This window comes from Rana temporaria, chromosome 4, assembly GCF_905171775.1.
Source record: "Rana temporaria chromosome 4, aRanTem1.1, whole genome shotgun sequence".
NCBI classification, from domain to species: domain Eukaryota; kingdom Metazoa; phylum Chordata; class Amphibia; order Anura; family Ranidae; genus Rana; species Rana temporaria.
In genome coordinates this window covers 418,112,294-418,125,119 of record NC_053492.1, presented here as the reverse complement: position 1 = coordinate 418,125,119, position 12,826 = coordinate 418,112,294, and the positions used below count along the sequence as shown (strand labels likewise).

Here is a 12,826-nt window from a genome sequence, read left to right as displayed (position 1 = left end):
GGGCAAGCAGGGAGAATTAGACTGAGACATATAGGCAAATGCATCACAATGGCCCCCCTTTTTCTCCCTGCTACGGCAAACCCGGTTGGACCTTCCCTGGTCCAGTAGGGTTGACGGGTTTAGAGCTTTTAGTCCGAGGTTAACTCCGTTTGGCGTGACTGACCTCCCTTGGCAACTGCTTTAGACTCAGGTATGCCACCGGGTCGTCAGATCACACGCCGGTCAGTCCCCAAGTCTTTGTGCGATCTGCAAAGTCACCAGAAGTCAGTGTGAAGACGGCGAATGGGTCTGTGCGCCGCCGTCTAGGTGTCCCGCTATGGGAGGGGCAGGTTATGGCTCTGAAGTGACAATAACAGGAGATTCATAAAAGAAAAAGTTATATTTGTTGAAATGCTGTAGCACCGGTGCTCAGAGTCCGGGGGGGGGGGGAAATCAGGGCCCCATAGGGTCAGCCACCCTCTGCTCCCTCCGCAGCCGCCAGTTCTCCTCTTTGAGCTTCTCCAGCTCCATCTCCAGTTCATGGAGCCTGGGGGGGTCAGCCTGCTGTGACCTCAGGTGGTTGTTCTCCTCCTCCATGCGGCTTATGCACTCCTCCAGCTCTATGTACTCACGGATCAGCTCCTGCTTGCTCATGTCCTGCAGGCTCTCCACGTGGTCCTTCATCATCAGGAACTGGGTGGTGGTGTAAGGGGCCACTGGTGGGCCCTTGGCGAACATCTCGGCCCGCATCTGGGACGCCCGCTGCGACTCCCTCTCCTCCAGTCGCTTCTTCTCCTCCCAGGTCAGCTTGTTATACGGCTTCCAGGACCTCTTCTTCTTGGGGGGTAGCCGGCGGTGCCTCTTTCTGCCCAGCTCCCTCCAGGGCCCCTCCGGCTCAGGGCTGTCACCCATGACCAGCTGACAATGGTGTTCCCTGTTGTCCATAATACCAGATTGTACCATGAGGGCTTCGTAAATGGTGTCCGATGGTTCTTCCGGACCCAGCTCCTGGAGATCCCAAGCCGAGTCTACACAATGGGCTGCTGCTGGTGGGCGGTACCCAGGTTGAGACCAATTTGACCTGGTGTTGTCATTCATGGGGCAATTCTGTTTGAAGTGACCCAGCTGTTTGCACCGGAAGCAGCGTTGGTCGTTGTCCTCCTGGCGTGGATAGCGAGGGCTAGATGTCATCGGTCTGTTAGGAGGTTGGTATCTAGCGGCTGGTGGGTGTGAGGGCACCGTTGGTCGTGGAGGTTGTACCCGTGGTGTGACCTGGTTTGTCTTGCGAGTATCCGCATATTCATCTGCCAACTTCGCGGCCTCTGGTAGAGTCATGGGCCTGCGATCTCTCACCCAATCTTTGACATCCGTCTGGATGTGATTGTAAAATTGCTCCAGGAGCATTAGTTGCAAAATGTCCTCTGCGGTGGTGGCCTGGCTGCTGTTAACCCAGTTAGAGGCCGACAGGGACAACTGGCATGCCCATTCCGCGTAAGAGTCTTTCGTGGTTTTGCGTGAGTCCCTGAACTTCTGTCGGTGGGACTCTGGGGTTACTGCATAACGAGCCAGGAGCACTTCTTTAACCCTGGCGTAGCTATGGATATCCTGATCTGGCACGGTCCGGAAAGCATCAGAAGCTTTGCCTGACAGTTTGCCTGACAATATTGCAACCCACTCTCCTCTAGCTATTCGGTGCAGGTTACATTGTCGCTCAAAGTCTGCCAGGTAGTTATCAATCTCACAGTCCTTTTCATCAAAAGCTTTAAAAGCGCTAAACGGAATCTTCCTTGCGTCTGCTGTGCTGTACTCACTGTTCGGAGAAGGTGCGGCTGCTTGTTGGACTGCTGCCAGTTTTAACTGTAGTTCTGCGTTTACTAACCGGTCCATCACTTACAGCACCACATCCGGCGTTGGGTTCGGGCCGAACCACGCTAGCTTCTCTCTCATTAGCTTGTTGGCTGGCGATTCCTCCTCCTGAATCACTGGTGTCTCCATCTCTTGTACTGACGGCGTTGCTGCAATCCCGTCCTCCTGGTCTAGCTCCATTAATTCTGCTATGATGACCCGCTTGGTTTTGTTGCTAGCAATCCTTCCACGAACTTCCAGTAGTTCTTCCAGTGTCCGCTTGGAATCCGGGTGTAAAGGAGAGTAGAAGGGAAAATCCCTCTGCTGCCAACCAATTGTGACGGTATCGGTATGATATCCCCGTCAAAGATTCCCTTCTTCCATAAGAACATCACCCCAATATTCCACTAGGAGGAATATTCCTGAGATCGCCCATTAAGCCACACATTAGTCCAGGCTTACTGCTAGAACAAGACAGACTTTAATGTTATATCACACAGCTTATATGTCATTTCCAAAACTGTTACAATGACAAATCTCCGCCCCCCTCACACTGGGGCTTCCATACAGATGATTAGGCAGACACGACGGAGCCGATGCTGAAAACACATTTTCTTTAGACAATGACATCAAGGACGCTGATTACTAGTTGTACTAAATACATTAACTAGACAGCTCGACCCCGCATATAGAGAGATAATTACCACAATGGAGCAATCAGAATAATTGACACAAGCCACTTAAACACAGATCTCCTTCACACAACACAATAGATCAATTAACCTTTAGAAATAGTGAGGGGACATTAGCACGTCAATAACCTGTTAGCCAGGACAGAATCTCACAGGGCAAGCAGGGAGAATTAGACTGAGACATATAGGCAAATGCATCACACCGGGTAAATGGATACCTAACATGTCACACTTCAAAATTGCACACACTCGTGGAATGACGCCAAACTTCGGTACCTAAAAATCCCCATAGGCAACGCTTTAATTTTTTTTACTGGTTACATGTTTTGAGTTACAGAGGAGGTCTAGGGATAGAATTATTGCTCTCGCTCTAACGTTCACGGCAACACCTCACATGTGTGGTTTGAACACCGTTTTCATATGTGGGAAGGTCTTATGTATGGGTTCACTTCTGTGTGCAAGCATACGGGGACAGGGGCACTTAAAAAAATATATATATTATTGTTAATTTTACTTTTTATTTTTTTTATTTTGACACTTTTAAAAATAAATACATTTTTGATCACTTTTATTCCTATTACAAGGAATGTAAACATCCCTTGTAATAGGAATATGGCATGACAGGACCTCTTCACAGTGAGATATGAGGTCAATAAGACCTCACATCTCACCTCTAGGCTGGGAAGCCTAAAAAAAAAAAAGATCACCGCTTCACAGCCGAAGCGGCGCCGGTTGAATGCAGAGGCCGGACGTGACGTCATAACATTGGGCCCGGCCTCCGACGATCATAAAGACTTTGGTGACCATCTGGTCTACCGGAAATCTCTATGTTCAACATCCGGGGCCGGCGGATCCTGTCACTGACTCACCGATCGGTAGAAGCAGCGGAGGGCGGCGGGAGGGGGGGCATCCCTTTTCGCTGCCCGTAGGAACAATCAAGCGGCGAAACAGCCTCTATGATTGTTCCAATGGTGTAGGGAATCGCAGGCTGAAAATGACGATATCTGAATGATGCCTGTAGCTGCAGGCATCATTCAGATATAGCCCCACAAAGCCCAGAATCAAAAACTGTCTCTGGACAGCCGCACTCTGAACAAATTGTAGCCTTTATTGAAAGAAGGACAGCACTACAAGTCACAGCAAAGTAAAATAAAACCCAACCACTGACGCGTTTCACACTGAAACTAGTGCTTAGCCAGCTATGACTAAGCACTAGTTTCAGTGTGAAACGCGTCAGCAGTCGGGTTTTATTTTATTTTGCTGTGACTTGTAGTGCTGTCCTTCTTTCAATAAAGGCTACAATTTGTTCAGAGTGCGGCTGTCCAGAGACAATTTTTGTTCCTGCTTTGCTAAGTGCATTGCCTGCACCTGAGTTGTCTGCAGCAGTGGATGTTCGTCTGGGTTCCCACCTGGAGCGGCTATTCCCTTTCCCCACAAAGCCCAGGACGTCATATGACGTCCTCTGGGCCTCAAGTGGTAAAGGACCTGTGTGAATGTATGAGAACCGGATAGGTGAAACAATACTGTTTACAACATTGGATTTTTTAAAGACCTGCATTAAATGATTACATTTAATTGGAAAAAGTGCCAGAAATAGGAATTATGGTTAAAGTGTGAGTTTGTAATCATCTGCCTTGTGTTGTAGATCTTGATGGTGCTGTCCGCCTACAAGGGGGATATGGGGATTATTGCCATGGATGGCAACACAGCCCTTCACCATGCTGCTGGCGGGGGGTTTGCTGATTGCTGCAAATTTCTTGGACAAAGAGGTGGGTGATGATGTTTTAATTGTACAATATTAATTAATTCAACTATTCTGTGTTTATAGATCTCGGTATGAGTTCACAAGGGATCAATATTTTTCTAAGGCTGCTTTCACACTGAGGCGCTTTGCAATAGCGCCTGCAATGTGCCCTGAAAGAGCCGCTCCTTTCTATCCAGTGTGAAAGCCTGAGGGCTTTAACACTGGAGCATTGGGCTAGCGGGACGCTAAAAAAAGTCCTGCCAGCCGCATCTTTGAGGCGTGGTAGGAGCGGTTAAAAATACAGCTCCTATAGTGCCCCTGCCCATTGAAATCAATGGGGTAGCGCCTCCAAACCACCCGCAGAACGTTTTTGCGGGCGGGTTTAACCGTTTTTCGGCAGTTAGCGGGGGTTAAAATCTCCCCGCTAGCTCCCAGATATCGCGGCAAACACGACGGTAAAACGCTGCTAAATATAGCGACGCTTTACCCCCAGCGCATCAAGCGCTTCAGTGTGAAAGTACCCTTATGTAGATTAATATCAGACGCAAGGGTCATTTGTCCAGCGAATATACATGTATATTTGTTCTGTGCAAATTGAGCAAAAAGGGATATCCTGAGGCTATTCATTGTAATTATATATTTGCTAATTCCCCCTATAATCTCTAGAATTGTTTCTTTGTATCTGTTGTTACAAAAACATATGTATCTTTTATTAACTCAGCTTTTTATAATGGTCATGGTACTTTATGGTATTTTACTAATGCCGATAATAAAACAATATTCATTCAGAAATTTAAAGAACATTTGTTTTTTTCCCAATTTACACACAACTAGAATTCAATTGTTTTATAAATAGCCCCCTAATGTGGCACTTATGTATATCAACAGTCACCGGCCTTTTTGGTGCCAGGGACCGGTGTTCTGTCAATTTCTCCAACCCATCAGAAACTCCAACCACGTCACTTCTGGTTTATTTAAAACCCTAGTAATTTGAGATTTTTAATTGGACACAACACCGAAAACCGAATAGAGTCAGGTACAGGAAGATTGGGCTGTTTTGACAGCACAGCTGCTAACAAGGACAAAGTCGATGCCGCCTCGGAGGCAGCCATTTTGTTGTCTAGCATCGGAACAGAGTTAAACCTTGTACACACAATCGGAATTTCCGACAACAGAAGTTGCCCAAACGGTGGCGCTAAAGAGCAGAAAAACCAAGTAGTTTCTGTTTGTTAGCTGAAAAAGTTTTGCCGTCTGTATGCAGAACAAGTTCACGGCCAACACCCTTTGCACAAAATTCCACGGATTTGTCCGATAGAAATCTGATCATGTATACGAGGCTTAAGAATCTCCACTCGTGCTATCCTGCACTGGACTCTATTCGGTTGTCGTTGTTGTGTCCAACCACCAATTCGTCAAAAACGCCAATTACTGCTGGTTTAAAGAAACCGGAAGTTAAGTGGTTGGAGTTTCTGACGGGTTGGACAATTTGACAGAACACCGGTTTTGTGGCAACCAATTTTTCCATGAACGGGGGGGGGGGTTGGGTGCGAAGTCAGGGAGGGGGGCTGAGTGATATGTTTGCCACTCACTGATAGGGTTTCAACAAGAATCTCCTTAAAGTCAAACCTCTCTGCTAATGATGTGTATTTACAGATCATTAGCAGAGATCTTTGACTGCACAGAGACTGCTATGAAAACCTTATCAGTGAGTGGATTGCTGCCTAGAGCTCCACCTCAGATCACCAGGCTCCTGCATCCATTCATCTCTCCTCACCTTGCACCTGGTAGAAGTCCTGTATGTGTTTGTTGTGCCCTGGGGCATCTGAAAGAGGGGAGTCACTGATTGACAGGGGAGGAGCTTCACTTTCTGGCCCCGCCTTGCTCGCCTGCCACCGACCCCCTGCCACCCAGCCCTGCCCCCAACAGGTCATGAACTGGCACCGGTCCACAACCCAGGGCTTGATGACTCCTGATGTATATATTATATAATTATTATAACATTTGCTCATACAGAAAGTTTGGAGTATCCTATATTGGCTGACTTACTAAAGTTATTAATTGTGGGTAATACCGTACAATAGTCTACTAATATCCACTCACACATACCTAGGTAGAGAGGTTATGTGTCTTTATAGCTGGCTATGTCTTCTCAGCTCAAGTGAAGGATCACATTATAGATAATTTGAGCCTCTCCTTCTGCAGAGATCATGTGATTAAATGCCTAGGCCTAGGTTTCTTCCAGAAGCAGATATTCCCGACCAGACCAGTAACATATTTTCCAACTTTTGAGTATGGGTCTTCTGTAGCTGAATAAACAGATAGAGAGGTAAACGTATAACTAAGGCCCCTTTCACAGTGGGGCAGAATGTGCGGTGGTGGTATAGCGCTATACCGTCGGAATTGCCGTGGAACTGCGGCGGTAGCGGCCGAAAAAGGGTTAATACCGCCCGCAATGCGCCTCTGCAGAGGTGCATTGCCGGCGGTATTACTGCGGTGTCCCATTGTTTTCAATGGGAAGGAGCGGTATACACACCGCTCCTCTCACCGCTCTAAAGATGCTGCTTGCAGGAGATTTTTTTTTTTTCCCGCCAGCGCATCGCCTCAGTGTGAAAGCCCTCGAGCTTTCACATTGAGAATGCTGGGGCAGAATTATTTCAGGCGTTATGTATGCGCTATTTTTAGTGCTAAAACGCCTGAAATACGCCTCAGTGTGAAAGGGGCCTAAAGGTAAAATATATATATTTTTTGTTTAGTATAGAGTGGAGGGAGATTAGAACACATATTAGGTTTTTATTTACGCATGTGCCCCCGTTAAGAGGATTCATCCTCTCTATTTGTCCTGTTTACCATTATCATTGAAAGTGAAAGTAAAAGAAAATCCCACATTTTGGGTTGTCTCCAGAAAAGTAATAGAGGAGAAATCTTCCAATGGGGTCACAAGTTCTAGTGACTTGGAGGGGCCCAAAGGGATTCCCTGAATTTGCAGAGATTTCCTCTCGCTTCCCGTTTGGCTATTAGAAGGAAAATGGGACACAGATGATGAAAAAATATCTGACAAGGATTATAACCCTCTTTAGCCTATCCAAAATGGGAAAAAAAACAAAGTTTTGCCTATACAGTGGAACCTCGGATTGCGAGTAACGCGGTTAACGAGCATTTTGCAATACGAGCACTGTATTTTTAAAAAACCTGACTCGGTTTGTGAGTGTTGTCTCGCAAAACGAGCAGGATTCAAGCCAAAGCACTGTGCAATACCGCGTTTGGCCTGAGGAGGGGGTGTGCGCCGGAACCAAACAGCCCTGAACGGCTCAGTTCGGAAATGCTTGGAAAATCTCAGAAATACTCAGTTCTCGAGCCTGTCCTCCGGCCTTTCTGGCCACTTTCGAGGATCTCTGGCGCCCCCCACCTCTGGCTGCATGCGGTATTGCATGCCATTGAAGTCAATGCGGAACAAATTATTTTAGTTTCCATTGACTTCAATGGGGAAACTCACTTTGATATGCGAGCACTTTGGATTACGAGCATTCTCCTGGAATAGATTATGCACGTAATCCGAGGTCCCACTGTAGAGGAGAAATCTTCCAATGGGGTCACTAGTTCTGGTGACTTGGGGGGGCCCGAAGGGATTCCCTTAATTTGCTGAGATTTCCTCTTACTTCCTGTTTGGCTATGGGATGGGAAATGGGACACAGATGGTAAAAAAATATTTGACAAGGTTTATATTTCTACCACGGTTATGTAAGTTTATGTGAACCATTCCCAATTATATCAATACAAGGGTATACAGTATGAACATATTTTGTAATCCGAAAATATCACATAATTTAGGCACAGATGTAGAATATAATTTAAAGGGGTTGTAAAGGTAAAAAAATGGTTTCCCTAAATAGCTTCCTTTACCCTAGTGCAGTCCCCCTTCACTTACCTCATCCTTCCATTTTACTTTTAAATGTCCTTATTTCTTCTGAGAAATCCTCACTTCCTGTTCTTCTGTCTGTAACTCCACACAGTAATGCAAGGCTTTCTCCCTGGTGTGAAGAAAGCCTCTTGAGGTGGGAGGGGGCGAGCAGGAGTGTCGGGACGCCCACTAACACACAGCTCCTTTCTCTATCTGCAACATAGAGAGCATCCTGACTTTCCTGTAGTCCAAGGGAGGGGGTGAGCATTACACTCCACACCAGGGAGAAAGCCTCACATTACTGTGTGGAGTTACAGACAGAAGAACAGGAAGTGAGGATTTCTCATAAGAAATAAGGACATATCAAAGCAAAATGGAAGGATGAGGTAAGTGAAGGGGGACTGCACTAAGGTAAAGGAAGCTATTTAGGATTTTTTTTTACCTTTACAACCCCTTTAAAACAATCAAATAATTTTTTTCTAATCAGGTGCTGCTTTTTCATCTATGATAGCAATGATCTGGGTTTTCGTACTAAGGGTCAATCAGTTTACCTAATACATTTTACATGGCAGGTTGTGATCCCAACTGGAAAAACATAAAAGCTCTGACTCCCAAAGCTGTGGCCAAAGAAGGTAGATTCAAGGCTGCCATGAAGGAACTAAGCAAAGCAATGCGTCTCTTCAAGAAATATTCCAAGCCAGGCGTGAAAAATCCCAACCCACCTTGGGCCATAAAACTGCATGACTGGTCCTTTGAGCACCAGGCATTCCTTCGAGAATCCTTTGCTGCGTTGGATAAGGGGGATGGAATTATTTCCAAGGAGGAATTTTCGGCAGTCCTCCTAGAGAAGGGAGCCCCAGTGACCAAAGAAGAACTGGACAATGTTATTCCTCTGCATGAGAAAGGACGTGGAGGAGATGTCAATGCTGAGGAGTTCCTAAAAGGGTCAAAGTATCTACAGAAAGCCTTTCTTCTCTCCTCTTATGGACCTAAAAAGAAGAAAGGAAAGAAAGGGAAAAAGGGGAAGAAGGGGAAGAAAACACTTCTTATGCCAATATGTACAATGCCAAGTCATCTCATTTCACGTCGGGAAGATGGTGGACCTCCCAACTTTATGATTGAAACATTTCATAATGTAACTGACCTTAATCGATTTAATTGTGACCACCCACCCCAAAACCCCCTGACCGATGACACCGGGTGGTATGTGGATGAGCTGGAGAAGGTATACACAAATATAAACTTTGCCATCAGGGCTGGAGACCTGGAGTCTTTGAAAAAGGCTTTTGAAGAAGGAGTACCTGTGGATGTGAAAGACGTATTTTTTAAAACACCCTTGATTTCTGCGTGTGCTTATGGAAACATGAACATTGTCAAATTCCTTCTAGAAAAAGGGTATATACTTTATCATTATTATTTTTATCATTTTTGTGTCAATAGTAGCTGTAGAAATAACATTCAGGAATACCCATATGAAAGAAAAATATATTTCCAATATATTTATTTAAAAAATGATATACTTTAAATATATTTTAAATATATTGGCCTACGCCAATATATTTTTACATGTATTCAAAAAATGTAAATTAAAATATATTTTTAAATATATATTCCAGATATTTTTGAACATGCATTTAAACATATATTTTTAATTATACTTGTAAATGCATTCCAAAAATATAATTTAAATGTATTTTCCAAAGACATATATTGGAAAATATATTTTTTAAATATATTCTTCAGATTTTTTTAACACATAAAAAAGTAATTTCAACATATATTTTTACATTATATTTGTAAATGCATTCCAAAAAATATAATTTAAATATATTTTCCAAAGGCATATATTCAATAATATATTCACAAATATATTGAATGTGGCCAAAATTGTAGTATTTCAAATATATGTCAATATATTTGGGAAAAATATATATTTTCTTCCACGTGGGTAGTAGTAGTAGCAGTCGTAGTAGTAGTAGAACTAATACTAGTTATAGTAGTCAGATATTCAGTGGTGGTTTGAGCAAAGATGTAGTAGTATTAGTACATGTAGTAGTTATGCCGCGTACACACGATCAGAATATCCAATGAAAAAAGTCAGATGGACTTTTTTCATCGGAAATTCTGATCGTGTGTGGGCCCCATCAGACTTTTTTCCATCAGTGTTTAGAAATAGAACATGTTTTATTTTTCTCCGATGGAAAAAAAGAACGTTAGAAAATTCCTATCGTCTGTGTGCAACTCCGACGGAGAAAAAACCCACGCATGCTCAGAATCAAGTCGACGCATGCTCAGAAGCATTCTCAGCTCGTCGTAGTGTTTTATGTCACCGTGTTTTGGACGGTCGGAATTTGGTCTGACAGTGTGTATGCAAGACTGATGGAAGTCCGCTTCATCGGAATTCCGACGAAAAATTCCATCTGTTTTTCTTCCATCGGAAATTCCGATTGTGTGTACTCGGCATAAGAGTAGCAATAGCAGTCAGCACTAGTGGAATTAATATTATTAATATAATAGTATATAATATAGCTGTACAGTAGTGTTGTCCCGATACCGATACTAGTATCGGTATCGGGACCGATACTGAGCATTTGCGTGAGTACTTGTACTCGCGCAAATGCTCCCGATGCTTCACCGATCCTTCTTTTTTTTTCTTCGGAGAGCGGGTGAAGAGGGGGCGGAGAGCGGGTGGAGAGGGGGTGAAGAGCGGGCGGAGAGAGCTGCTGCCGCTGTCTAGTCTGCAAAGAGAAAGCCAAGCCGCTCCCGCCGCCGCTGTCTAGTTAATCAGCGCGGAGAACATTACAGCTTTCATTTGAATAGCTGTGTGTTCCCTGCCGCGCCTCGTCATATATAGCCCCTCCCACTTGTCCGGGCACTTTGATAGACAGATCACCCATGAATGAAATTACTGAGAAGATGATCTTTTGATGGATTGGAGTGTTTTCTTGCAATTTCTTCCACTCTGCATTCCCCAGGAATCTCACTGAAGATGGAGGTAAGGTAACTTTTACACCTACTAACAGTGGGTGTTAGTAGGTGAGGGCCTGGGCAATATATGCGGACCTTGGATTGTACTGTTGCTTGGTTTTAAGATGATATTAAAATAAGAGATGGATCTTTCTTTTATTTTAAAACTTCCATATTAGAGACTGTGACATTTAAAAGGGAATATTCAAGCGTTTCTAAACCAAAAAGCAAACATTTAATAAAGCCTTGCACCGATGCCGGTATCAGTGCCAATACTAAGCATTTGCATGAGTACTTGCAAAATGCTCTGATACCTAGAATCAATACCTTTTTCATGTGGTGCTGTGCGATTTGAGCCTATGCAAAATGTATGGGCTCAAATCGCACTGCAAACAATCGCATGTGATTTAAACAGGAATGTGGTGCGATTCCAGTCGAAATCTCAGGCAGTTTTTGCACTGCTCCTGTGTGAACCTAGGCTTGTCATATTATTATTATACAGGATTTATATATCGCCAACAGTTGTCACAGCGCTTTACAACATCAGAGAAGACAGCACAGTTACAATACAATTTAATACAGGAGGATTTGGAGGGCCCTGCTCATTAGAGCTTCAACCTGGGTTCACACAGGAGTGGTGTGGGAAACTCCATGCGATTCAGACTCAGATTCAGACTCAGATTCAGAATTACACTGCATCTCTGTTCAAATCACATGCGATTCAAGCCCATTCATTTTGTACGGGCTAGAATCGCACCACACCGCACAAAGAAAATAGGTATCAGTAATTGGTATCTGCGAGTACTTGAGAAAAAGTATTGGTGCATCCCTAATTTAATATATTGCAGCTTACCAATCCTTAAAGGGGAGCTATACCTACATTAAAAAAAATGGCGAGCATGCATGCTTATGTCTCTTCTGCAATAAAACAAACCTACCTGCCTGTTCGCAACCTTCAATTAAATGTACACTTAGCTGTGCATGCAGTTTTTTTCATTTGTATAACACCTTAAAGGGGTTGTAAACCCTTCTGACAGTGACCGCCATTCATTGTGTTGCTTTATGTTACAGTATGGCACGCTGCATTGCTAAAAAAAAGGTCACATACATTTTTGATCCATTGCGGTGCTCTGGCACTCTGACAGCCCATTCATAATAAATGTGCTGCCTTAACACAACGTACAAAGTAACATGCTTTAGCGTTCCTGCATTACCGCAGCACAGCGGAACACTAATGAGTCTTGAAATAACCCAGCAACAGATTTAGGAAAAACCTAAGCCTCCCCCCTCTGGTTGCCCACGTACAGTATGTCTTATACTAAGTTACCAACATCAGGTTTAGAAATACCGTATATACTCAAGTATAAGCCGACCCAAATGTAAGCCGAGGCACCTAATTTTGCCACAAAAACCTGGGAAAACTTATTGACTCGAGTATAAGCCTAGGGTGTCCTTCTGCATGCCTCACTGCGCCTCACTTTTCCTCACTGTGTCCATGTGCAATGCCTCACTGTGCCCATGCCTCACTCTGTCCATGCCTCACTCTGTCCATGCCTCACTGTTTCCATGCCTCACTGTGTCCATGACTATACTGATGTTTAACATGGGAGTCTATGGAAGGGGTGCCCGGCTTTGAAAAATCGGTGCTCCCTAGCCGTAGGTCCCCCAGACAACAATCTTTGCACACTTGTAAAGGAGAAA

At 44.4% G+C, this 12,826-nt stretch overlaps 1 protein-coding gene across 1 annotated transcript in view; it reads left to right on the top strand.

Annotated features, from left to right (window-relative positions):
* The window catches only part of ANKEF1 (ankyrin repeat and EF-hand domain containing 1), a 53,416-nt gene that overhangs the window by 17,735 nt on the left and 22,855 nt on the right, over positions 1-12,826 (top strand). Inside the window, exons 5-6 of the mRNA XM_040351311.1 lie at positions 4,162-4,285; positions 8,731-9,553. Of these exons, the coding sequence (XP_040207245.1) occupies positions 4,162-4,285; positions 8,731-9,553 (947 nt within the window). The remainder of the gene's footprint in view (positions 1-4,161; positions 4,286-8,730; positions 9,554-12,826) is intronic.